The sequence below is a fragment of the Fistularia commersonii genome, chromosome 32 (assembly GCF_037954325.1).
Source record: "Fistularia commersonii isolate RoL2024-O1a breed Wild chromosome 32, RoL_Fcom_v1.0, whole genome shotgun sequence".
Classification (NCBI taxonomy): Eukaryota; Metazoa; Chordata; class Actinopteri; order Syngnathiformes; family Fistulariidae; genus Fistularia; species Fistularia commersonii.
In genome coordinates, this window is record NC_141315.1 from 6,626,554 (window position 1) to 6,652,974 (window position 26,421).

At 44.8% G+C, this 26,421-nt stretch overlaps 2 protein-coding genes across 5 annotated transcripts; one reads left to right on the forward strand and one right to left on the reverse strand.

Moving 5' to 3' along the window:
• Nucleotides 1–119: 119 nt before the first annotated feature.
• On the forward strand, nt 120–20,616 carry sec24c (SEC24 homolog C, COPII coat complex component). 3 transcript variants are annotated; one of them, XM_086139576.1, is made up of 25 exons: nt 120–298; nt 2,376–2,554; nt 2,799–2,879; nt 3,988–4,114; nt 4,876–5,042; nt 5,161–5,892; nt 5,972–6,120; nt 6,781–6,849; nt 7,690–7,798; nt 8,032–8,159; nt 9,240–9,378; nt 9,527–9,642; nt 11,363–11,487; nt 11,655–11,846; nt 11,938–12,031; nt 12,722–12,838; nt 12,960–13,130; nt 14,271–14,367; nt 14,481–14,626; nt 14,785–14,923; nt 15,743–15,861; nt 16,293–16,472; nt 16,759–16,944; nt 17,033–17,122; nt 18,214–20,616. In XM_086139576.1, exons 2-25 carry the CDS (start codon nt 2,395–2,397, stop codon nt 18,352–18,354), a joined length of 3,774 nt encoding a protein of 1,257 aa, XP_085995702.1. In that variant the 5' UTR covers nt 120–298; nt 2,376–2,394; the 3' UTR covers nt 18,355–20,616. The 3 variants fall into 3 exon arrangements, with proteins under 3 accessions (XP_085995702.1, XP_085995703.1, XP_085995701.1); XM_086139577.1 differs by lacking the exon at nt 2,799–2,879 and having other exon boundaries at nt 145–298; XM_086139575.1 differs by lacking the exons at nt 120–298; nt 6,781–6,849.
• On the reverse strand, nt 20,537–26,421 carry LOC147215276 (NLR family CARD domain-containing protein 3-like). 2 transcript variants are annotated; one of them, XM_086139578.1, is made up of 10 exons: nt 26,355–26,421; nt 24,900–25,022; nt 24,618–24,758; nt 24,471–24,536; nt 22,620–24,396; nt 22,122–22,283; nt 21,858–22,031; nt 21,609–21,776; nt 21,445–21,491; nt 20,537–21,276 (listed from the first exon to the last, which is right to left on the reverse strand). In XM_086139578.1, the coding sequence occupies exons 1-10, from the start codon at nt 26,377–26,379 to the stop codon at nt 20,753–20,755; spliced, it is 3,207 nt and encodes a 1,068-aa protein (XP_085995704.1). In that variant the 5' UTR covers nt 26,380–26,421; the 3' UTR covers nt 20,537–20,752. The 2 variants fall into 2 exon arrangements, with proteins under 2 accessions (XP_085995704.1, XP_085995705.1); XM_086139579.1 differs by lacking the exon at nt 26,355–26,421 and having other exon boundaries at nt 24,900–25,132.

Here is a 26,421-nt window from a genome sequence, read left to right on the forward strand (position 1 = left end):
ATATTTAAATTATTTTTAAATATTTATTAATATTAATAAAACACACACAATGTTGTTGCCAAAGCTGGTGTCAGTAGAGGTACCATGAGCGGATGAGCGGAGAGGAAGTGGCTCTGCGGTGTCCGGATGTGGACGTGGCAAAGCGCTGCAGCAGTTCCGCTGAATGTCCGCTTCTCATACCAAGAAGGGATTAGTGAGAAACACCCCGGGACGATACAGGTTTTCGACTTTTTTGGCCGCCGGTATTTACAGTTTACCCCGAACTGAGGATCGCCTTAGAGTTTACAACACTTTGGAGGTTGGTTTTGATCTCAACCCAGGACATACCCGCCCGGCTTTATATGAGAAGTAGGATTTTGCTACTAGCTAATGCTAACTTCTGCTATGGTACTGCTCTGCGAAGTAGCTGGAAGTCACTAGCTTAGCTAGCAGGCTAACACTCGCTAGCTCCGGTTGTGCCGATTTGGTCACAGCTGATTCAAACACTGTTGCTGTCATTTTAGTCAACTTAACCCTCTAGCATTTGAAGTCATTTATCAGAACTTGGATATTTGTCAAGGAAGGGGTGTCCTTTTCCTCTTTGTCTCCACTGGCGCTCCCATCAAAGATAACGCCAAACCTTGTTGTGTATTTTATCAGGTCTGTGTTTTGGGGTTTGACTTGACATGTTATCTGGCTAACGTTAGCGAGCCAGCTAGCTGTAATGCGGCACAATGTTCGCTAGCAACCAGCTACGCCCGGCTAATGTAGCAGGTTAGTGTTGTCCAACCGATATAAGACCGGCGTTTGACAACAACATGTCTCGATTAGTAAAGTAACGTTCGTCTTTACCGGCATTGTAAGTATTAACTTTATTTCTATAATGTCCAACACAGCGAACACAGCAGAAACGGGTCGCACAGTTAACGTTAGGCCCGAGGTACCTTGTAGCTGTACGGCTCCGGCGATTGTATTTCCAGTTGTGGCACCTGTGCTGTTGAATTATTAAAAGGCCCAACTCGTTTATCCCCGTGTTTTCTGTTAGATGATACTTATCATACTGTCATATTAGTTAAGCTAGTCTCCAGAAGCCTTTTGACCTAACGTCGCCACTTGTTAAGGTTACGAAATGCCGCAAGAACAACAAACATAAAGTAGTTTGGAGTCCATTTGATTTTTATAGTGTCAAAACCCCCTGTTTTCTGAGGATACATTTATGGGTGCCGTAAACAACACACAGTCTTCACACTAACTTTCCACAGACAGAGTTATGTTTGTTATGCTGGCATGCAAGGTTTTTGTTGTTGGAAGTTAACATTTAACTTAAATTGTGTCCATTGTCTTCACAAGCCTTTCAGCTGTCTCATGTTGGTTGGTGGCCAGTGTGTAAAGTTCTTCAATGATACGCAATGGATGGGTGTGGCAAAGTTGACAAGAAAAGCTGCATGAGGTGTTACTGATGAACCAGGAACTAAAAATCGTGTATTCTCGCTTGAAGATCGGTTTGGTGTACAAAGTCCAAACTTTTCTCAACTCTTTCATTTGGCTTCATATAGTTCTCCTAATGTTTTGAGAGAAAATATTTACACGCCAGAAAAGACTGCAGAGTTTAGACATATTAGATATAACTACCCATCAATCAGAGACAATAAGCCTTCTCTCTGTGATAAACTGAGGTTCTTCTCTTAATGTCACGTTGGCCGTGTTTCCCCAGCTCATCTTCACTTTTTCTCTAGTACAGCAATCATTTTCATTTTGAGGATCTGTTGTGTTACAAGATGATGTAAATTATTTATTTTTTGTTTCCACTTGTTGAAAATTATATAATTTTAACTGTTTTCATTTGGGTATAGCAAAAAGTACTGTAACGATAAATGAAACTGGTCTGTAAGCCAGATCTCCAAACAGAGATGCACAGATGGTAAACAGAACAGGCAAAAACAGTTGATCTTCAGCCAGTGGCTGTTACAAAAGCCACAAGTAACGTGACAAACCCATGCAACACAACAAATTTGTATGGAGAGAAAACTCTCTGAGCCCAATGACTGTATTTTGTTTGTTTTTACTTTTAAGGAATCAGATATGAACTGATCTTTATGTGCATAGTGGTTAAACTCACTGAGACCAGTGATCGCACTGTTCACAGCTGTTTATTGTAAAAGCAAATAGGCCTTTATATTTACACTTTTTAAAACTTGTTTCTGTTTTATTGTAAAAGCAGGTATATATTTGTAACAAAATGAAAGTGAAGTTCAGTTGAAATGGGGTTACTTATCCTCGGTGCTCCAGGATTAGAGTTGCAGTCGCAGTATCTCATCCTGAATGTCGTGCCGAATAAGTATATTTGGTGACACATGATTTATTTGTCTACTAACTGTTGCCCAATTTGTGTCCAGCTTTAGGGATGAACTGAAGATGAATGTAAACCAGCACACTCCTATGGCCTCTCCGTACGGCCAGCCCCAGCCTGGCTATGGGCAGCCCAGCTATGCTCCCCTGGATGGGGGATACCCAGCCCCATATGCACCTTACAATGGTCCTACTTCAGTCTACCAGCCTGGAGCACCACCACAAGGTGAAATACAGCTCCTCTGTATCTTGAACTACCCGTGAGAGAGAGCAAGCAACCGGTCTTCCCAGCTGTGATGCTCTACATGCATTCACAAAGCTTTTCCTTGGCGTGTCCAATCTGCCTGCTCCTCTGTGATTTGTTTTTGTTAATATCTCAAATTTCTTCTCTATTCATTTTCTTCATGTTGTTTCGTGCATGTCCTTTCATCTCCGTGTGTTTGCCCTCTTTGCTTCCTCTTGTATTTCAGGTTATTCTCCTTTCACAAGCTTTCCCTCTAAGGCTATGGCAGCCAACCCAGCCTCAGACTTCCCCTCTCCTCTTGACTTAGGTAACTGCATCTTTTCCTTGCCTTGCTCATTTCAAGCTTCATGCGCTAAGCAGTGGTGACTCCTCTGTATATCTGTAGCCATGCTACGTTCTTTAGAGTTCTTTTCTCAGTGCTAATAGGAGAGAATCTTGTAACACTATAAAAAGCACAGCAGACAAAGACTTACTAGCAATTTACCAGGAGTTATTTTCTTTATTTACATCCGTCAGTGTAATATACAGATAGTATACTTGTCTTTATAAATTCATTCTTAACAGTGATGAGTTATTCAAGTGTCTCCTTTTGTCCAGTTGCCAGTAAAAAAAAACATCACAGTTCCAGTTTAATGTGCTGAATGACAAATTTGTCTCTCAAATTCTTTTTTCAAGGCGCAACCGCCACATACTTTTGCTTAGAGATACATAAATTATCTGGTTTACAAAGTAGATGGCAATGAATTAGGTTTGAACAACAATATGCTTAAGTGCTGCAGCTAATTTTTTTCTCTTCTTTTTCTTTTCTGCCACACAAACCATTAATGATCTGCATTCAGGCCTTGGCAATGATTCAGTCAAACAGCTCCAAGTACATGAGACCACACCTGGCATGAAAATGCATTTTCACATCTGCCTTTGGCATCCTTTTACAAATCTGCATGGTTCTTTTTATATGCCTCTTTAACCAGTTCAAAAGCTTGGGCAGTCTACAGTGTGGCCTTGATCAAATTTATGGTATTATTTTCAAAAGCAGGTGGATGCAATTCGTTCAAGATGAACTCTGGATAGAATAAAACCTTTTTGAGATATTTAAAAGATTTGAAATCTAAATCCAGCAATGGTTCGCTTAGAAATTAGTATATTTCATGATGATGGATTTAATATATTGCGTCGACCAGAAATGGTTACATATCTGTTTTCTGTTCTGCCAAGTGCAGCACTCATCTCAGTTTGTGGCTGCTGTTGTTCTTAGAGCAGTCCACTTTTAATAGGAAGGGTGAGGAAGGATGCTGAAATGTCCAAAAAACAGGCCAGACACTTTGCTACTGATCAGAAGGGAATCAGGGGTGTTCTGCTGGCGGGACTTTGCCTTTTGAAAGTAGGTGTTAAACGTTTCTTTCCCTGCATTTCAGGTCCCGCAAGGGGTTCTCTTCCTTCCGGGCCTCAGCCAGTATCACCACCACAGCTGTACAATCAGTACAGTCAAAGTCAGGGGGACATGCAGAATGGCCCCCCACCTATGACACAAGCTCCTCCTAGGTAGGTGCATGTTAAGCGATTCTCCCCCCTCGAGGTACCTTTTGCCACTGCAGACTCTTCTACTCCCCCAGAAGTCCAGAATTTCTTAGCAGATGACATCCTTTTTGAAACAATCACTTCTAAAAGCTCTGCTCATTCTAGCAGGCAAACTCAAATACGTACACAGAGGCCTGTATGAACCTTAATGGCTAGACGTTTCTTCTTTTGGATAGTTAAAAAGGAAAGTACACCACCGAAAAATGTAAAAACTCACTTTGCAAGGCAGCTGGATTTGTAAAATCACAGGACAATCCATCTGCCAGACTTCAAGTTATCTGTTTGTGCGTCAGCAAATCAACATCATTTCCTGATTTGACGGCACAGAGACGTCAGTAGAAGGAACTCAAACAACGGCGGCAGCTTTTGAAGAGGCCATAACCATGTTTTTTTTTTTTTTTTTATGTTTTTTAAAATAGGCCTTCCCTTTTCCAAACAAGGCCCATTCCAGATGGTTCTTTGTTTTAAATCCTCTGGTGTGTCAGGATAGCTCTAGACCTTTCCGGGCCCATCACTTGTATTAATATATACACGCGTCCTTTTAATTTAAAACTGTTAACAAAGAGACCAAGAGTGAAGAAACCCAGGTTCATGGAACTTGCTGATAACCAGCATTGTCTTCTTTGTGTTGTGACGTAGGCTCCTGTTTTTTGTTTGAAATACTGCAGCTGAGGAAAAAAAATCTGTTTTTGAGAGGAAGCATCATACAACATGTGTGTTTCCAGGCCTGCTGTATCTCAGCCATATAACCAGGGTGCTGTGAGCCAGTCGGGACCACAGCCCTCCTATCCTCAACACTACGCGCCCCCGCCCACAATGCAGCAGGTCACCAACCAGATGACTGGGATGCAGATTACTGCTGGACCCCCGACCCCTGCGGGGCCCGGATACGGTAAGCTTTTGATGCAGTGATATGAATTATGATGTAAGGATGAAGTAAAGAGTGAAGCTTGATTTCATTTTATATTATTATTGCGGAGATAACATCATAGTATTTCACTCCCCTGCAGCACCACCTCCAAGCTCCCAGCCTCCTGCTAGCACAGCCTTCTCGGCCGCCCCGCTACCCTCCTACACCCAAGCCCCACCTCCTGTATCTTCTGCTCCGGCCCAGCTGCCGCCTCCCAGTGGCCCCGCTGCCTCTCAGCAATACTACGGAGGCCCGCCTCTTTCACAACCGCCGTTCAGTTCTTCTCTCCCCCCCACCCCTCCCCAGCAGTTCACGTCACCTGCACCACCACCTTCATCTCAACAAACATTTCCTCCCTCTTCCTACTCAGGCCCAATGCCCCCATCCACCCAAGCCCCTGCTCCACCTGTGTCGCAGCCTCACCAGTCCTTCCCCCCGACGCAGCCACCTTTCTCCTCGGCACCTCCCACTGCTAGCCAGCCTGCTTTTATCTCGGGGCCGCCTCCCCTCGCCCAGGGCTCATTCCCACCCAGAGCTCCCCCTCCTTCCTCTCAGCCCGGGTCGTATCCTCCTCCTGGTCCCCCCCCTACCTCAGCTCCCTCTTCCCAATACCCAGGCACCATGCCTCCTCAGCCGCAGCCGCCATCCCAGCCGCCCTCCTACCACGCCGGCCCCCCGCCTCCCAGAGCTCAGATGCCTCCCACATCCATGGCCCAGAGCAACCACTTGCCTCCTGGGCCGCAGGGCCCACCGGCAGCCCCCGGATCCCTGCAACAGCAGCAGCCTCCATCCCACCCTGGCATGCAGGGTGGTTACCCTCCTCAGCAGAATGGTGAGGAAAAAGCTGCCACGTGGAAACCAAACATTTGACGGCGCTCTGCAACGCTCAGTCCTTTTCTCTGTCTCTCCAGGTGCATTTGGACAGGTGCGAGGTCCCCAGCCTGCTTATCCAGCTCTTTACCCTGGACAACCAAATTATGGCGCGCCAGCACCGGCACCAGCACCAGCTCCTGGTCCCCCTGCACAGAAAAGATTGGACCCAGATGCTATTCCCAGCCCGGTTAGTAGACTCAAACTCCCCTGCTCCTTAATGCTGTGCCGACTCTTAATCACCTTCTGTCCAGTATTTTTTTCTCTAAGCTAAATTTTCACATAAGGCTTTAATAATCAGTATGAGGCTTTAGATCACTTTGAGATACATACGCTGAACTGAGTTGTGAAGAAAGTCTAAATTTATCATCGCAACCACGGTGGAAGTTTTTGATGTTTTTGTGATGTGACTATTTTATGTCAGTAATAATTGTCAAGTTTTAAATCCTCCTCTTTTAAATGGGTCTGCTCAGCATTTTTATATCATGGGAGTTGTCGTTATAAACCAAATAGGTGTGGAAGTTTTGAGGTGTATGTGATCAGTGGTCACCCAATTCACAAGTCTAAAAGTAATAGTTCATTCGCGTGTGACCTTTTTTCGTTTTAAAATGTGGAGCTGCTTGGCATGAGTCTCAGACAGGCTACTGCTGTATTGCCCTGTATCTCCTTGCGCTCCACTAATCTTTAACCAATACTTCTGATCAATTTCTTAGTAACCCTGCTCCTCTGCTGCTCAGCGTCATCTTGCTGAGATCTCTTTCTCTTGCACTCCTTTCTGTCAGTCACTCTTTGTGTTCATTAATTCTGTCTTGTTTTGCACAATTCGCTGGACAAACTTTTGAATGTAAAGCAAGCGTCTGACATGCCGGCCGTGCAGAAATCACGACATAGAATAGATCCAGATGCTATCCCCAGCCCAGTAAGTTTTTCCCGGGGTGCATGTCCCCTCCTCCGTTTCATCCTGTTTCCCTCCCGCTCGTGTGTGCATGTGCAAACACTGACATATTTTTTTTTTCCGTTCTCGCCTTTTTTTTTTGTCCTGTCAGTCATTTGCAGAATAAATCATTCCATTTTGGGATGGGGGTTACAGTGCTTGTTGTCAGGATGCGGCAGTAATTCACATCAAGACTGTCGTGTATATGAAACACTGGAGTTTTAGATTTTTTTAGATTTTGTATTTGCGCTTATATTTAAAGAGCACAGACTGGGACTTTTTTTTATTGTTTATTGAGGGAATTTTTTAAGTGTGAGGCAGTCTTGGTTATTAACATTCACTGGTACTGCCCCCCTCACACCCCCACCACCGCTGCTAACTTACCAGAGCCTTCTTCCGTGTAGCCTGGCTGGTTTTCGAGGCTGCTCATCCCTAGTTGTGCCGTCGCAACAATTAGACATCTTGCCCCCCATAACCCCTCCTCCTTATTGCATGCCAGCTGGCAACGTTTCAGAAATAGAGCAAAACTGCATGTGTTGCTCAAAACCCTGCACTCGAAATGAACTATTTGTCATTGAAATTATCTCCGCATAACATCATTGAGCTTGAGTTTATACCATTTGTCACCCTGGTCTTCACCTAATTATTTCTTCTTGAATGCCAGTGATTTGTGTTGAGGTTTTGAAGGTGCGTGCGTGCGTGCGTGCGTGCGTGCGTACTGTATACCATCTTCTGCATGGATGTTGAGCATTCCCATCTGGACTTGACCGAGACCTGAGGAGTGCAGGTGTTTCAATGTTTCCTTCCCTTCTTCATCCACGGTAGATCCAAGTGATAGAAGACGACAAGGCTAAGAGCACAGAGCCTTTTACTACGGGTGTCAGGGGTCAGGCCCCCCCGCTGGTCACCACCAGCTTCCAGGTCAAAGACCAAGGTAGGCACATCTTTCCTTTGACATAACTGAAACCAAACCTATCCATTGCATGTTGTAGGATTATGAAACCTCTGGTGTTTTACCCCCCCCCTTTTTTTATTTTTTTTTTACCAAATCTTCTGAAATTGACTTTTAACTCATCTGTACTGTACAAATGAAAACATGAATTGCGTTGTAACTTGGATTCTGACAGAGTGATTTATTTGTTTATTGACCAATTTTTTTCCTCCCAGGAAACGCCAGCCCCAGATTTATCCGCTGTACAGCCTACAATATGCCCTGCACAGCTGAAATGGCCAAGCAGTCTCAGGTGCCGCTGGCTGCCGTCATCAAGCCCCTGGCCAGGCTGCCACCAGATGAAGTGAGCCTTTACCCCTTCCATTTGTGCTCCCTCCTGTGTTGTTATGTTCTGAAGCTCTATATTATTTCACTTCTGGTACAAGTCATTCCCTCAATAATAATATCACCCGATCCTATCTGATTGTTGTTATTGTTTTATTATTTCAGAAAATGCTGACGGTGTAAAGAGTTAATTTGTTAAGATTAAAAGACAGATAATGTCACCCTGCTGTTGTTTTTTTGCAAACCTATCGAAAAACACATGCATGTCTTTGAAAGACCTACATTCCATTTTTGGAATATACACAAATCTTATTTTTAGGTGATCGGGATCTATAACATCAAGGCAGCTGACTATTGCATAAATTGGACGAACCATAAACCTTTAATTTATCTATTAGCAGATATGTATTAGCATTAAGAATGTATTAGAGGTATCGTCACAACTTTGAGGCATCAACACAACATTGTCAATACGCATTGTCTTTTTTGCAAGTATTGAGTAAGTTTTGTCTTTTCAACAATTGTATTTTTTAAAATGAAAGGCAAAAGGACGAGGAATAGATATTTGAAATTATGTAATGTTACGCAAGATTTAAAGCATGAGGTTGACAAATGGGGGATTAAAATGCCAGCTTTAAAGCTTTGTATGCGTAATATATAAGTGTATTATTTTTTTCCTTTTTTTTTTTCTTTTTTTTTTTTTCTACATTTTCAGCTGCATTTCACCATTGTCTGATTTGAGAAAGATTAGGGTTTTTTTTTCAGGGCAGTGCCTGATGTGTAATTGTTTCTCAGGACAGCTGTAACGTCACGGTATAATCTGTCTTAAAACTAGCGAGGTGGGAGTGGCCGCATGACCTTGTTCCATGCATGCACATGTGTCACCCCCGCCCACGCACACCAAACTATTTTCCAATTTAGAATTTTAATACAATAGTTATTTCATGATATGCACACCATGTGTAACCTCCAAATTAAAATACATATTCTTTGCTGGTTTTTCATCTTTAAACGTGTATTCTAAAATATGTATTTTAAATAGTTTAGGTTATTATGGCATGATATTTCTCTACTAATTTCACTCAATCTTTCCACTCAGACACCTCCGTATCTTGTGGATCACGGGGAGGGGGGTCCGATCCGCTGTAACCGCTGCAAAGCCTACATGTGTCCGTACATGCAGTTCATAGAGGGAGGACGGCGCTTCCAGTGTGGCTTTTGCAGTTGCGTCACAGAGGGTGAGTTACAGCTCTTGCGCTGTGCAGCCACAGGGGGGAGGGTAATAATTCAGCCCCAGGCAAGGCGATCGAAAACAAGATCGTATATTGCGTCTTGAATTAATTGTACTAATAGCTTCTGTTCGTCTGCCCTCTGCTCTCCCTCTAGTTCCTCCTCATTATTTCCAGCATCTGGACCACACCGGCAAGAGGGTGGACTGCTACGACAGGCCCGAGCTGTCGCTGGGCAGCTATGAGTTCCTCGCCACCGTCGACTACTGTAAAGTGAGTCCGCAGCTCAGAGTGGAGCTGGACACTGAAATATTTTCTCCCTGGTCTCATGAGTTCATTATCGTGCTGATAAAATTCCATTGGTTTTTCCTCCTCGCTTTTGTGCTTTTTTTTTGTTCTTTCATTTGCCAACAGAGCCCCACAAGCTGCTGAAATCAATGGAGTCACTCAATATTATCCAATAATCAAAACATGAAAATAGATTAGCTTGGCACTGTGTAGCCAATTTAATTTTCCAGCAGCTTGTTGAAATTGGCCATGTCTGATATTTTTCTTGATCAGTATGCTTCTCTTTAGTGCAAAAAGAATGCTGAAATTAAACTTAGATTTAATTTTAGATCTTTGGCTACTTCTTTTCCTTTTGGCTTTTCCCCTCAGGGGTCACCACAGCAAATAAACCATCTCTATCTAACCCTATTCTATGTATCCTCTGTCATACCAACTACCTTCATATCCTCTCTCACTGCGTCCATAAATCTTCTCTTTGGTCTTCCTCTAGACCTCCTGCCTGACAGCTCCAATTCCAGCATCCGTCTACCAACATATTCACTATCCCATCTCTGGACATGACCGAACCATCTAAGTTTTGGCTGCTCTGAGCTTTTCGCTAAAGCGTCTAACGTGCTGTCCCTCAAATGAACTCATTCTTGATTCTGTCTATGCTGGTCACTCCCAAAGAGAACTTCAACATCTTCATCTCTGCGACCTCCAGCTCTGCCTCCTGTCTTTTTTCACTGTTTCTAGACCATACCGCTTCACTGGTCCGACCACTACCTTGTACACCTTTCCTTTCATTCTGATGGCTGATGGTCTTCTATCGCATAGTACCCCTGACATTTTTCTCCACCCATTCCAACCTGCTTGGACCCATTTCTTACCTCTTTTCCACACTCTCCATTGCTTTGGACTGTTGAAATCCTTCAACTTCTTAATCTCCAGTCCCTGTAGCCTCACCGTTCCACCCAGGCTTCTCTCATTCACACACACATATTCTGTCTTGCTGCGACTAACCTTCATTCCTCTCCTTTCCAGAGCATACCTCCACCTCTCAAGATTTCCTCAACCTCTTCCCTGCTCTCACTATAGATCACAATATCATCTGCAAACTTCATGGTCCATGGATATTCTTGTCTAACCTGACCTATCAGCCTGTCCATCACCACTGCAAACAAGAAGGGGCTCAGAGCTGATCCTTGATGTAGTCCCACCTCCACCTTGAACTTCTCTGTTACACCTACAGCACGCGTCACCACTGTCTCACAGCTGGCATACATGTCCTGCACCAGTCTAACATAACTCTCTGCCACTAGAAACCTCCTCTTACGATACCAGAGTTCCTCTCTCGGCACCCTGTTGTATGCTTTTTCTAGGTCTACAAAAGCGCAACGCTGCTCCTTCTAACCTTCTCTGTATTTTGGTTTTGGCTTATATAATTATATCTGTGGTACATTACTTATTTCTTTTAATTTTCAATTAACAAGTTAATACAAGGAGACCGTTAAGTGAGAGGCAATGAAATTACTTGAAATATTTGATTACAATCAAGACGTGGTCTCAAATAATATTTGAAAATGTTGATGTTTTTCTTCTAATTAATGATAATTACGGTTTTCCATACTGCCGTCCCCCGGCTTTAAAGTGGTTCAAAAGCTGATCAGTAAAATGCAATAACATTCCCTTGGAATAATACATTTCTTTTTCCTCTCTCTAACAGAACAACAAGATTCCTCAGCCTCCAGCTTTCATCTTCCTCATTGATGTTTCCTACAATGCTGTCAAAAGCGGCATGGTCAGCATTGTCTGCCAGGAACTCAAGACCCTCTTAGATTACCTACCCAGGTACTTTGTGATGGAAGGGATGAATGGAAAGACCCGGGGAAAAGGAAGGATCGAAAGTGGCGTGAATAGAAGAGGGAAAAGAGGAAATAAGTCATAAAATTGCTTTGGAAATGACGAGGCAGAAGGGAAATCCAATTGAAATTCTCTCCTTATGTGTACATGTCCAGGGAGAACCCAGAAGCGGAGTCTGCGGTGCGAGTGGGTTTTGTCACCTACAACAAGGTTTTGCACTTCTACAACGTCAAGGCGAGCCTGGCCCAGCCCCAGATGCTGGTCGTGTCTGATGTGTCGGATATGTTTGTACCCCTGTTAGATGGCTTCCTGGTCAATGTAAATGAGAGCCGGCTAGTTATTGAAAGGTTGGCAGACACTGAGCGGATGAACATCAAATGATCCGACGGTCAAGGTCAGTTTTGGTGACCTGCAGTTTGTTTCTTTTGTTTTCCCCAGTTTGCTGGACCAAATCCCAGAGATGTTTGCAGATACCAGGGAGACAGAAACTGTCTTTGGACCAGTAATACAGGCTGGACTCGAGGCACTCAAGGTAACACTCGCAGAAAACCATGAACAGGTCATAAAAAATGTACCAGGAATGACACATTCAAAACCACAGCACAAAAATTTCAAGCCAAGTATGAATGTTTCCATTTCAAGTTTAGTATTTGCAATAAATTAATTATTGCTATAAAATATCCTGTGTTGTTCCTGGAGACTTTCCGCTGAAAACCATGTTCCGAGACCTTACTGATACCCAGGCAACAATTAATAAAAGTTCAAATCCTAAAAAAATCTCATTGAATATGGCAATATGCAAAATGTTCTCATAAATTTGGCATCTCAAACTACAAATTGTGCTTTTCTGTTAGTTTCTCGACACGGCATTGCAAAGAAGTCCTTCCAAAATAAAATAAAAAATAAAAGCCTCTCAAATTTCACAAAGTCTCTGTAAATTATCAAGACATGAGATGAAATTACAGAGGAGAAACTACCCACTAAAGTAAGCTGAATATTAAACAGATCCAGAATAATTACCTGAATAATAATGCAAAATTCGTTTACTTTGTATACAGAAAAGCACACCAATTTTGAAACTTAACAAATTCGTGGGAAGAGTGGAAGTCAAAAACGCGAAGGGCCAAAATATTCAAATACTGTATTTACTGCATAACAGTCATAATGTTGCCATTGCTGAGCTTCATGGCTGATCACTCGCTTTGTCTTGTGTTTCTCTAAGGCTGCCGACTGTGCGGGGAAGCTCTTTGTGTTTCACACGTCTCTGCCCATTGCCGAGGCTCCCGGAAAACTCAAGAACAGAGAAGACAAGAAGCTGATCGGCACCGACAAGGAAAAGGTAACGGCGGGGGGATGGGGAGTCGTGAGTCATGCTTTTGTCCATGCGTATCGCCGTCTCGTCCGCGCACATCGGCAAACATCCCAGGCTGACTCCCGCTCTCCCCTCCTGTCACATCCAGTCTCTGTTTCAGCCTCAAGCTGGTTTCTACAGTAGCCTGGCGAGGGAGTGCGTAGCCCAGGGCTGCTGCGTGGATCTCTTCCTCTTTCCCAACCAGTACGTGGACATGGCCACGTTAGGGGTGGTGCCCGTCTCCACCGGGGGTTCCGTCTACAAATACACTTATTTTCAGGTATGAAAAACACCCACTCAGCCATGATTAGAAGTCATTCCTTTTATTTTAAAGGGGTTTTTGATGTGTAGATTTTAAATAGTGATATATATCTTACACTACCTGTTTAAATTCTATTTCACATGAAGTGAGCAGGCCTCCACCATAATGAGGACTAGTTTAATTCCACTTTTATTGATTTTTTTTTTGTTAAAGAAAAGAATATTTAAAAGCCTTACCTAGTGAGCCTACTTGTAATTGTAACCTTTCAGTTTTGTTTTTCTAAGAACCTCAGCTCGCTATTCACAACTGGGCTTACACCACAAGACTAAATATTTTGAAAAGACTTGTCAAACTATAAACTCACACAAGCTCACATTTTATGACCTGTTCTCAAGGACTCGGGGTCTCACGTTCAAACACTTGGTGAAGATTTTGAAAAGACTCTTAAAAAACAACAGCTAGATTCTCTCAGCAAGTTTTCGCTGCCATGCAATGTTTTCACCCGGTATTTGCATTGCCTCTGCTATTACAGTCCAAAAATCAGAATCAAAGAAACTTTTTATTTTTGTCCGAGGGACAAATGGAGGGCACAAGGGTTTAGCATAGCAACTCAGAGCAGATAAACATCTATGAATGTATAAAATAAACATGATAAAGCTAAAATAAAAATTACATAAAAGTAACTCCCTCGTCAATATGGCGGCTTATATGATTTATTGTTATAAATTATTATCGCTTTTCCTCCTCCACTCGGCTGTGATACTGGTCCTTCGTCCATTCCCATTCACCCACACATTAAACAGATATCCGTCTCTGCTGCCGATACCCCTCTGGCGAATGTTTGTCAACAAGGTTTCCTGTTTCCGGGTTTTGTTAGAGCACAGCTGTGGGTTTTTGATTTAGTCGGTACGGTGATGTAACACTAAGACCTGTGATAGAACATGTTTGATATTGTCATAAGCCCTCAGACTAGGGAAAGTCTAAGCTGCGACTGCGCTAAGCCTTAAGACTACCAGCTCACACTGAGTGGTCTGGAGCGTGCTATGGCTCTTTACTATTTCCGTAACGACTGCCAGTTTTAAGTCTGCGCCTGGTAAAGCGTAAGGTCTAAGCTCGGCATATAATGTTGTCTCCTCCGTGATGCACTCTTCACCTCAGGCCCAGTCAGACCAGGAGAGATTCCTCAACGACCTCAGACGAGACATTCAGAAGCCCGTGGGTTTCGACGCCGTGATGAGGGTGCGAACGAGCACAGGTGAGCCTCCTCTCGGCCTCTGAAGACGGCCCCGAGATATTTGGACACCTGACTCCCATTTCCCCCTGTCTTTTGGCCTTTGGTCTGACTCCCCTCCTCCCCTTCCTCCTCAGGCATTCGAGCGACGGACTTCTTTGGCTCCTTCTTCATGAGCAACACCACAGACGTGGAGCTGGCAGGCCTGGACTGTGACAAGGCCATCACCGTGGAGTTCAAGCACGATGACAAGCTCAGTGAAGAGACGGGGGCGCTCATGCAGGTGAGCATGGACATGCTTTTATTTACTCATTTTGAGGTTGAAGACACCAGAGCCCAGTTTATGCCAGGAAACTCGAATTGTGTAAAAAGTGAAGTGAGATTACAGTGGTCTTAGCCAGCATTTTTAAGAGACGCCTGACGTCTGATTTGTCCCTGCAGTGTGCCGTGCTCTACACCAGCTGCAGTGGCCAGCGGCGCCTGCGCATCCACAACATGGCGGTCAACTGCTGCTCTCAGCTGGCCGACCTCTACCGCAACTGCGAGACCGACACAATCATCAACTTCTTCTCTAAATATGGTGAGGACCAGCCCACACCTCTAAATGCTACCAGTGTTGCTGGAAGTTTGTGGAGGCTCCAGATATGCACAGTCAAAAGTCAGCCTCAGTAATTTCTCCACATGTACCAGAAATACACAGGAATCAAGAAGACACTTTTAACTTTCCCATATTGACAGAATAAAAATGCACAAGCACAAAGACATGAGATTTCCAAACAATAAACAAATGAAAAAAACAGAGTACAGAAAATATACAAGTAGAAAAAAATAGCAGTAGAGGTTTTTGCATAATACATAGTACTGTATTATCATCTGAAATATGAATATTGATTATTGTCAGATCATACACTTTTTTTTTGTTTATAAATTACTATACATATCCTAGCATGGGTCTTTGGTAATAATCTATGCTTTGCTTTTTTGTATATTTTTTTATTTGATGTTGTCATAGTATAGTAATAGCGATTTTTAAAATCAGGAAACGGTATGTAAAAATCCTGAAGAATTTGTCTGAAAGTCGGTGAGGTAATTAGTAATGTAAGTCAGCCTTCTATCTGGAAAAGGACTTCTAATGCAGCATTTAAAGCACTCACAGGCACACTAAGATTTTTTGTACTGTCTATCTGGATGTGATTTTTTTTTTTTTTTTTTCATTTTTCAATGAGTCTGTCTTTTTCAATGCCCCGTCTGAAAGACCGTCAAGGATCTTCATATAGCAGGGTTGCACTTTGTTATTATTAATATTTTTCTTTGATATTGTTAGCTGTGGTTTCCGGGCATTAACACCCACGAGTGCTCACATGCAGTCTTGTTTTTTTGGTTTGTTCATTTCTTACAGCTTTCCGCGGCATTGTAAACAACCCCACCAAGGCTGTCAGGGACACTCTGGTCAACCAGTGCGCTCAGATCCTGGCCTGCTACCGCAAGAACTGCGCCAGCCCCTCGTCTGCGGGCCAGGTAGGAATTGCATGGAAAGGTTATTCTCACGGGTCCTCCAACACCTGCGGAGGAGTGTTACTTAAATGGGAAATTACATGGAAAATGCTAGGCAAAGCAGAAAGTCATGGAAAATGTTGTGCAGCTTGAACAAATTGTTTTCAACGTACTCACCTATGTCCCTGTACCGAGGTCGGCGTGTTGAAAAATGCAGCTGAAAAATTAACACCTTTAAGTCCATTAACCTGTTAGCAAAGGCCCGGAAACAAGAAAATGTTTTTTTTCCCAAATTTCCTGATGGAGGGTGTATTGGGCCCTCAATTTGACAGTTTTTTCATGGTGTGAATGACCTTCCCGTACACCGCCTTCGCTGTTTCTACCAGCAAGTCTAAAAGCAGTGTCCCAACACGGGTAGTTCTTTACGTCCTCGCTGTTGCCGTGCGTTTTCCCAGCTGATCCTCCCAGAGTGCATGAAGCTGCTGCCTGTCTATTTGAACTGCGTGCTGAAGAGCGACGTGCTGCTGCCGGGAGCCGACGTCTCGCTGGATGACAGAGCTTACCTGAGACAGCTGATCAGCTGCATGGACGTCGCCGAGACCCAGGTTTTCTTCTACCCGCGCCTGATGCCACTGGTGAGGCTCCCACCAGCCCGAAAACTGACATCTCTGATCAGTCGGGCCGCGAGAAAATAGCAATCAATCGCTGCCCCTGCAAAGTATTGCGTATATGTGGGAATGAAATAAATGAAAACTGTCTATCGTGTCGCGCTACAGGGGAAAAAAAATGTATCTGTTTGAATTGACTTGCTTTCAATTTATCCCTGTTAGACATGAGGAAATGTCTCCTTGAGCTCAAGGGCTTATTTTTATCAGTAGTACTAATATTATCTCACGTCATTGCTCCTCTTCGACAACTCAGATGAAGTTGGAAAGCGGGTCGCTGCCCACGGCGGTGCGAGACTCTGAGGAAAGGCTCTCAAAGGGCGGCGTCTACCTGCTGGAGACGGGGCTCCACCTCTTCCTCTGGGTGGGGGCCAGCGCGCAGCAGGAACTGCTGCTCAACATCTTCGGCACGTCGAGCTTCGGCCAGATCGACTCGAGCGTGGTGAGAGGAAGTTTTTTTTGCCTGCAGTTTAAATCCGCGGGGCAAATGCGGCAGGATTCTGAAAAACGTCCCTGCTGCTCCGTTTCAGACGAGTCTGCCGGCACTGGACAACCCCTTCTCCCAGAGACTCCGAGAGATCGTAGAAGGCTCCAGAGCCCAGAGGTCACGATACATGAAGGTACGTGTCCACCTGATCCTACCCAAGAGATTCACTGATTGATCAAGAGGTGATTGGGCTCATTATCAGCCCCACGCTTCCGTGTAACGGGTCACGAATCTCCCGCTTCGCAGATCACATGAAACACATATGGTTAGTTTTCCTATCGGGGGGAAAAAAAAAATCAAACTACAGCAGAACCTTGACTTACAAGTGCATTTACTTATGACTTTTCCGAGACACAAGCCGTCCCCCATTCGTTATTTATTTATTTATTGATCGATCAATCGATTGTGATACGAACCGAGATCTGAGTTCGGAGCGAGCGGGGTAAGCCTTTGACATGGACGCTACTGTCCATGAAGTGGCATTTTTCAAAAAAGGTGGACACTTGCCCGCCACCAGGTTGCCCCGAAAAAATTGTGGAAAAGTATGCGCGCAGTGTGGCGTGTTGTCGACTTGTCCACAAAGAGATAGAGAAAATGTTGCCGGTGAGATACCATGACCGAGAGCATCATCTGTATGAAGGCGTGACGCATTTCAGGGGATTTGGCGCAGCAGACGGCAGGAACATGGAAGAGTCATTGAAAGCCAGTCAGGGATAGGTGGATCATTTTGAAAAGTGTCTGTCGCTAAGTTAAGTCTAGCGATAAAGTTAACAATACAATGAAGCAAGTAAGTTAAGTGATCGAGCACCAAAGGGAAAAACTGCAATTTCTTCTTCGTCATGGTAAATACATTTAATATAACCAATTTTTTTTCTCTATATTCTCTTACAATCTATTATTACTTTTTTAATGTTTTTTGTTATTTATAAAGTAATTTTTTCTTATTTAAATACATTTAACAAAACCAGGGGGTTGAAATGGATTTGTAGCGTTTCAATGCATTTGTATGGGAAATTTAAATTCAATATATGGTCAAATTGAGTCAGAAGCTCAGTCACGGAACAAATTAAACTCATAAGTAAAGGCGTTATTGTATATAAAATCTCATGTTTCCCCTTAAACCCCTCTCTTTACCTATCAGTCCTGTACCGACAAAAATGTTTGGGTGGCCTCTCTGTAACACAATTTACCCAAACATCTAATTTCTATCCCTCTCTACCGCAGCTGATGGTGGTGAAGCAGGAGGACAGAGCCGAGCTGATATTCAGACACTTCCTGGTGGAGGACAAGAGCGCCAGCGGCGGAGCGTCCTACGTGGACTTCTTGTGTCACATGCACAAGGAGATCCGCCAGCTGCTCAGCTAGGTCCACCAAGTCCACAAGCCCCGTGACCCTCCCCAGTCAGTTCTCAACCCCTCTTTGTAAAAGAAAGCGCTTTATTTCCTTTTCTTCCTTGTTTTTTTTTTTTTTTTTGTTTTTTTGTTTTTTTTTTTCCCCTCTCCCACCCGGAAGAAAAAAAACAAATGACAAAAAAAACTTAATACACTAATGCTCTCCCTGCTGTCCAGGGGGTGAGAGACACAGCAGGGGAGAGTGGTTGTCTAGATGTTGATAGAGCTTTACTCTGCCTCAAATCTGCCGTTCTAATCCTGCGGGGGGCCGGGGAGAGGGCTACTGACACGGGAGGGTCAATGTAAATATCCAGTGAACAGCTATGGATGCAACATAGTGACGGAGAGGGGATCCATTTGAGGCACATAAGCGACAGTAGTAAACATCGTTTTCTCTGATTCAATTCCCACAGGGTGATGGACGTTTGCATACCAAGACCGAAACCGAATCGAATAAATTCCATTCTTCTCTCCTCCTCTTAAATCATGGCCTTAGACCCCCCCCCCCCCCTCCCCCCCACAATCATCTTGCGTACAGGCGTGCGTTTGCACGACAACACCCGGCGCCCTCTTTCCAAACATTTTATTTCTTCTCTCATTTCCCGAGAGCAGTCCCAAGTTGCGTTTTAAGACGCGTCCTAAAACCTTGAGAACAGGATTTTCCGGAGGGCTGCGGATCAATGTCAGAAATTAACACCGTGGCCCGGATTTGTCGGCGAATCCTTTGTTTGGTGGTTTTTTTTTTTTTTTGTTTTTTTTTTTGTTTGTTTTGTTTTGTTTTTTTTTTTTTCTAAATGTGAAGAGGTCGCTGGTGAACCGCTTGTAATGAGAGGAGACACTCTCATTCATTCTTCAGTCTATGCAGCACTGGAAACTGACCAGAGAGGAAATAAATTTCAGCAAAACAGAATGACTTAAAAAAACACACACACACACACACACACAGACAAAAAAAAATCAGAGGTACATGGACTTTTGATGCCAATGTCTCTGACGGGAAATCCTCAAGATTCTTGTTATTTTCATTTTGTTGATGATTCTGTCTGATGGTGTGTGTGTGTGTGTGTGTGTGTGTGTGTGTGTGTGTTGCAAGGTTATATTTAGAAGAGATTTCAGGAATTGAGCACAGAATATCATCGGATGAGTGGACATCAGAACTGTTTGCGCACTGACCCCTGTTCGGTGTGTGTGTATATATATATAATCTGTACAGAATTAATAGAAAAAATAACCATTTTAAAGGCCTGCCCGAACAGCTATGGGCTGTTCGCGGTTGGTTTCTCCGTCACTAATAGCCTAAATATGAAGAAGAAGGAAAAAAAAAGCAAATCATGGCTCTTACTGACAAGGCGAAGAACGCCTCGACTGGTTTTTTGATAAGTTTGCGTGTATGCGCGTGCGTGTGTGTGTTTGCGGGTGTGTAAATGTAGTCGGTCCTGGTGAATTTCTCTTGAGGAACAGAGGGATCAACCAACATGGACACACTAGCACACACACACACACACACACACACACACACACACACACACACACACACACACACACACAACCCCCGATATCAGATTCAGTCTTCATCTGTCACTCTTGTTCCTTTTTTTTTTTTTTTAAATTGTTTGGTGTGTGTGTGCGTGCGTGTGTGTGCGTGCGCGCGTACGTGCGTGTGTTTGTGTGTGTGTGTGTGTGTGTGTGTGTGTGTGCGTGGAGCCCTCTGTTCCATCTTCATGTTCACTGAATTAAATTGACCCACTGTCTGACTGTATTCTTCATTTCTGTTCCTTTTTTTTTTCTTTCTTTTTGATTTTTTCTTTTTTTTTTTTTTTTTTTTTCATTGCCTCTTGGGACTCCTAATAAAATGATTGTTAAAAGTGGAAAACGCTGATTGTGGAACTCACGTCTTTGTAGATTTTTCTGTTTCCACCACCGTTTAAAGAACCAATAAGATCTGATATGGATTAACTCCGATGCTGTACTTGGAGAATCATTTTACCATAAATCCTATCCCTGTGAACGTAATACTTTCAGTGTTCTTGAAATTTGTACTTTGTGATCTGCTCTACTTAAAAAGAAAGTGCTATTAAGGTGTGAATCTTAAGTACTAATATTTTACATATCACAAGTTTAACGGTTGGAGAAGACACCATGTTCCTCGCAATACAATCTCAATTTATTTAATAATATAGATTTTCTCAAGTCAACCTTGACTTTCTGTATCTAAAATAAACATTTTTACAAAGACATTTTGCGCAGTCTGTAAACGTCTCACTAAGGCAGGATTCCACGGTCAAACTACCCTTGCAATGACACCAAGTGTCCACCAGGGGGCGTTCTCATTTCTCCGCTCTTAAGTCCAATGAGGATTTACTCTAGAAAGGTTAACAGAGGAACACCGTAGAGTTCGCCCAAGCCAGAGCAAAGGCGGGGTAGACGGGCTCAGTGAAGGCGGTGTGGAAGGTATGTATGAGTGTCCGTTCACCACTGGACACAGAGTAGAAGGACAGCGTCCCTCCTGTCCAGTCCAGATAGACCGCCACTCTATTGGAAACGCGGTGGTAGGCGATGGAGGCAGCGCTCACCCCATTGTGGATGGGTTTGAAGTCGGTGCCGTTGCCGTTGAGGCCCCAGGACAGTTCGTTTCGGCCCAACCAGCTGTCGTCGCCTTCGCCTTTCCTGCACATCCGTCTGTAGGCGACGCCTATGAAAGGTCTCCCGGTCCACTCCGTCTCCCAGTAGCAGCGTCCGGTGAGGCCTTCCTTGCACAACACCTGCCTCCAGAAATCAAACCTGTCCAGGTGGTCGGGATACGGCTGCTCAATCCAGCGAGTCGCTTTCCTGTTCCCTTCAGTCAGGGAAAGGTCCCTGTTGGCTGTGTTCGGGTCCAGGGTGAGTCTGACAGTATCTGATGAAACCGGAAGATGGACCGATTGGAAGCAAACAAATGTACACCCAAATTCTGAACTTACGACTGATCTTCAGCACACTGGATATTTCAAATGCATTCTGTCGAAGAACTGAATCTGATTCATAGAGATTGTCTTTTTAGCTCCAAATACCCCCTTGTACTCACATTTCTTTGGACCCGGCTGGATCCTGGACTCGTCACATTCGGCAACGCTGAAACAGAGAATTGAGCTCTAGTCGTGCCAATGTTCGGCCACCAAGTCAAAACAGGCACGTTTTCCTGAAGAAAAATAATACAGAATAACAGTGCGGAGCAACCCGCTTCAATACCTGAGCTCCTTCAGAGTGCATTGCGGGTTGTCTAAAAGGTCGGACAGCAGCTTGAGGCCAGAATCTCCCGGGTAATTCTGGCTCAGGTTCAGTTCCCTCAAGCAGGCTGTGCGAAGAACTTCTTCAAGAAATCTACATCCCTTTTCCGTCACTCTGCACAGGGACAAACTTTATAAAAAAAAAAAAATCAAATTAGTTTTCCGTAACAAAAAGCGGTCATTGTGCGATGCTCTTGAACAACTGACTTACCCAAGTTTTTCCAGCTTGCAGTGATGACTCTTCAGTCCTTGGGCGAGCTTTTTTACTCCCAGGTCCTGAAGATCGTTGTCCGAGAGGTCCAGCACTTTCAGGTGGCAGGAGGTCGAGCAGAGAACCAGCACCAGGATGTCGGAGCTGTGCTCGGTCAGGCTGCAGCTCCTCAGCCTGGACCGACGGAAGATAATAAATCCTAATGCAATTATTACCCGCGAACCGTGTCCGATTCGAAAAAAGCGTTCGAAAAAGCCAACGGACCTTAGTGTCTCCAGTTTGCAGCTCTCCAGTCCCATAGAGAGGTGCCTCACCCCTGTGTCCGTCACGTTGTTGTTACTGAGGTCCAGCTCTCTCAGTCTGGACGAGCTCATCACGCCGTTGAGGATCATGCAGGACTCCGCCGTCAGGTTACAGGCGCTCAGGCTGTGACAACGAGGCGGCGTGAGAAAAAGGCGGGATGTACCGTCCACGCTCGGAACATCAGACCGCCAAGTGTTTGTGCGGCGAGCGAGTTGGCGACATACAAGGTTTTTTTTTTTTTAAAGAAATGTGCCCGACTAACATCCTTGGAGTGGCTTTGCACCTGCAGAGGCCACAGGGAGACGGATGTCATTGATCCACATTCAAACCTTTGACAACCATGATGAACTTAAAGGTCACCTTACGTAACTTGTCCCATCCGATTGGGCGAGGCTGTTATGAACGGCAAGTTTGTCACCGGACGCGACGACGGAAAGACAGAAACGTTTGAGCACTTACTCGACGACCTGCGCCGTTTTGACGACGGGGAGCATTTTCTGGAGGCCCTCCTGCGACTTGCTGTACTTGCTCAGCTCGAACACGCCCAGCTCCTCCTCGGAGGTGAGCAGCACGTAGACCAGCGTGGACCACTGGGCGGGCGAAAGTTCGCCTCGGGCCAGGCCGCCCGACTTGAGGTAGCGTTGGATCTCCTCCACCATGGAGTGGTCGTTCAGCTCGTTCAGGCAGTGAAAGAGATTGAGGCATCGGTCGGTGGACGAGACGGACCGGATCCGTTCCTTGATGTGATCGATGATGGCCTCTCGCGTCCCTTTGCGCGTTCTGTTGCTGGTCATTAGATGTTTCACCAGACTCTGATTGGGCTCCAGAGACAGGCCCAAGAGGAAGCGCAGAAAGATGTCAAATTCGCCGTTGTCGGACCGTAAAGCCCTCTCCACCGCTTCTTTGTAGAGGATGAGCTCCGAGGAGTTTCGGAACAAGAGGCGCCTCGAAGCCGACGACTTCTTGGTCAGGACGTTGTCGTTGTCGTTGTGGAAAGCGAGGAAAACGTACAGCGCCGCGAAGAACTCCTGGATGGTCAGGTGCACGAAGCAGAACATTTTCTCCTGGCACAGCATCGGCTCCTCGCTGAACACCTGGGTGTAGACTCCTGAAAACATGGCCGCCTCCGAGACCTTGATACCGTTCGAAATCAGGTCGCTCTGGTAGAAGATCAGCTGTCCCTTCTCCAGCTCCCTGAAGGCCAGTTTACCCAGGGAGATGAGGTTGGCTCTCACGCAATCGGAATTGGACTCTCTTCTTCCGTGCAGCCTCGTCTTCATGCCCTCGGCGTGTATGGATAAGAAGTGGATGTACATTTGGGTGAGAGTCTTCGGGGTGTCTTTGCTCCCGGCGGCGCTCAGCTTCTTCTCGAGGACGCTCGCCGCCATCCTGCAGAAGACCGGGATGTGGCACATGATGTGGAGACTCCTGCAGGACTTCACGTGAGCGATGATCTTCTTCGCCAAGTCCCGGTCCTCGATCCTCTTCTTGAAGTACTCCTCTTTCTGGGCGTCGTCGAACCCCCGCACCTCCGTCACCAGATCTATGTACTCCGTAGGGATCTGCCCGGAAGCCGCCGGCCGCGTCGTTATCCAGACGGAGGCGAGGGGGAGGAGGTTCGCCCGGATGAGATTGGTGAGAAGCACGGCCACGGTGGCCGGTTGGGTCACGTCGGTCACCATCTCGCTCTTGAAGTTGAGCGCCAGCCGGCTCTCGTCCAGACCGTCGAGGATGAAGAGCACTTTGACGTCGCCGTTCGTGAAGATCCCGGTGTCTCTCGTTTCGGGGAAGAAGACGCAGACCAGCTCCGCCAGGCTCAGCGTTCTTTTCCTCATCAGATTCAGCTCTCGGAAAGAGAGGGGGAACACGAAATCCAGATGCGCGTTCGCCCGCCCCTCGGCCCAATCCAGAGTGAATTTATTGGCGGAGACGGTTTTTCCGATGCCGGCGACCCCCATCGTGATAACCGTTCTTCTCTGGACGTCTCCGGACACAAAGAGGCTGTTGCAGCAGATTGATTTGTCCCACGCTGCTTTCGTTTTGGACGCCATCTCGATCTGGGTCACCTCGTGCTCTTTATTGACTTTGCGGCTGCTGCCCTCGGTGATGTACAGCTCCGTGTAGATTTTATCCAGAGCTGTTTTGTTGCCGCCGGTTGTCATCCTCTCGGGCAGGTGACTGAACTTCCTCGTCAGGTCGGCTTTCAGTTTCTCCCGACACTCGCCGATCCTGAAATCTGACGCAAAATATCGAGTTATTCGGAGTTTTAACTCAAACGGCGAAAACTCGATCGGTAGTCGACGGTCTCACTTTGAGGCTGCGGACTTTCAGGACTTTCTCCGCCTCCGCCGTCACAGTTTGACGAACCATGACTTCCTGCGACAGAAAAAAAAAGTCAGGTCACGCCATTCCTTTTTTTTTGTTTCTTTTTTTTAAGCCAGCACATCACGTATCTACCTTGGCCCGTTGAGACGATGCTGATGTTGAGGGTGCCGATGGTCGAGCCGATGATGGAGGGGGAGATAATGTTGCCTCCGGTCTTAGCGTTGAAAGTCGGACAGAAGTTCTGCACCGAGGCATGAACGCTCGGAAGCGACGCTGAAAAAAGAAACACGAAACCGTCACAGTCAGCTGAAACTATGAGATAAATGTTACTTCCCTTTTTCCTGGTATTTCATTTTTTACTACTTTCATCGCTGAGTTCACTTCCTTTCTATTCTCACTTGGACATTTATTTACCTTGACAGACTTCCTCCACTTTATCCGCAGCGCTCTTCAGGTCCGTGGGTTTCATATCTCCTCCGTCAGGACCTGGTCCAGGGATCGATCTCCGTCCTGACCTCAGACACGAGACCGGAACGTCTCCGTAGAGAAATTTCTCAGTTAAACGTCAAGGTGCCAGAGATGTAAAACAAGTTTTAGCTTTCGGTATGAAGGACTTCCGATTTTTTTTGACCTTGTTGCGTAACACGGAAGTGTTTTACCGTCCTTGTGTGTCATTGTTGCGCGGTCTCTCCTTTTTTACGATATAATAATAGTCAAATTGCCCTTTGTTACTTCCATGGCCGACGACTTTTCAGATTTAAACTGCAGAATACAACCCGCACCTTTTACCTTTTTTTTTTTTTGGCTCTTGTACTTCTTCCCTTTTCCACATATCCCTTCCTTATTGACTGCCTTCCCCAACACCTCCTGATGTTCTTCGTCCTATCAGATATCTACGGCATGCGTCTTGTTGCGTAGTAATTTGAGCGATAGTTTCAGTTCTATCTTGAGTCTGTTTTTACAAAGTCCAAGCTTTCCAAAGTCCAATCAACATGATCGGCGTGGTGCAGATCTAATGTTCATTATGCACCACGACCATCTGCAGACTATATAAGGTCCAAATGATAAAGTGTGTTGTCCTTCTATGAGCAATATAGGATAAAATAAGTAAGATAAAAGAAAATAAGGAGTACTTTAGCTTTTTGTGGAAAAGGATAGGTGCGTGAACCTCATATACAAATAACGGTAAGAGCACAATTGGTTTTCAGTTTTAGGCGAAATCAGAAAAAAAAATTAACCTTCAGCAAATTATTTGCTTCTTTTACTTGTTTTTCTTCTTGATTAGCAACCTGTGCTAAAATTGATTACGGCAAAGTTTAAATGTTTAGCTGAAGGTCACAATTAAAATGGTGTGCTACGCCACTCTATACTTTTATTTTTTTACAATGAGTTAAAATTGTTTAGAACACATGGATTTGCCCTCTCTGTTGTCGCCATCCACTTTAAAAGAAACATTTTCTATGTTCCTGCGAGTGTGTGTGTGTGTGTGTGCATGTGTGTGTGAGTGAGACATGAAACAATGAAAGCAATGAAAGTCTTCCCTCGATGCTGTTTTAAATGTATCATCTTGTCCTGGGAAGACCTTTTTTAGGTTTGTTTTTCAGACATTTTAAAGAGGAATTTACTAAACACTTCACTGAGAATGAAAATAATCATCAGTTGCACTTCTGGAGTACAGAAATCACTCATTTACATCATCGCTGATATTATTTCAACAGGAAGCAGCTAGAATTTTTACACCAGCCGCTGAATTACACATTACTGTTCACATTGCATGACGGTGACTAAGAAGACGATGAAAATGTCACGCCAGGTTTATCTTATCTTATCTTAAAGATGCTGAGATTAAGAGATGAAGGAAAGCTTTACCTCCTGGAGCAGTTCTGACCTCCATCTAAAGTCTCGATTTGACGAGTTATGAGAGTCTGTCTGAGGC

Excerpts from the sequence above, each read along its gene's own strand:
- sec24c (XM_086139576.1), top strand. The coding sequence starts at position 2,395 with ATGAATGTAAACCAGCACACTCCTATGGCCTCTCCGTACGGCCAGCCC. Across the intron at positions 6,121-6,780 it reads CAGATGCTATTCCCAGCCCG|CAAGCGTCTGACATGCCGGC; the intron begins GTTAGTAGACTC and ends TTGAATGTAAAG. Across the intron at positions 17,123-18,213 it reads AGAGGTCACGATACATGAAG|CTGATGGTGGTGAAGCAGGA; the intron begins GTACGTGTCCAC and ends TCTCTACCGCAG.
- LOC147215276 (XM_086139578.1), bottom strand. The coding sequence starts at position 26,379 with ATGGAGGTCAGAACTGCTCCAGGAG. Across the intron at positions 24,397-24,470 it reads TGAAAGTCCGCAGCCTCAAA|ATTTCAGGATCGGCGAGTGT; the intron begins GTGAGACCGTCG and ends ATTTTGCGTCAG. Across the intron at positions 21,777-21,857 it reads TGCAAGCTGGAAAAACTTGG|TTTGTCCCTGTGCAGAGTGA; the intron begins GTAAGTCAGTTG and ends TTTTTTATAAAG.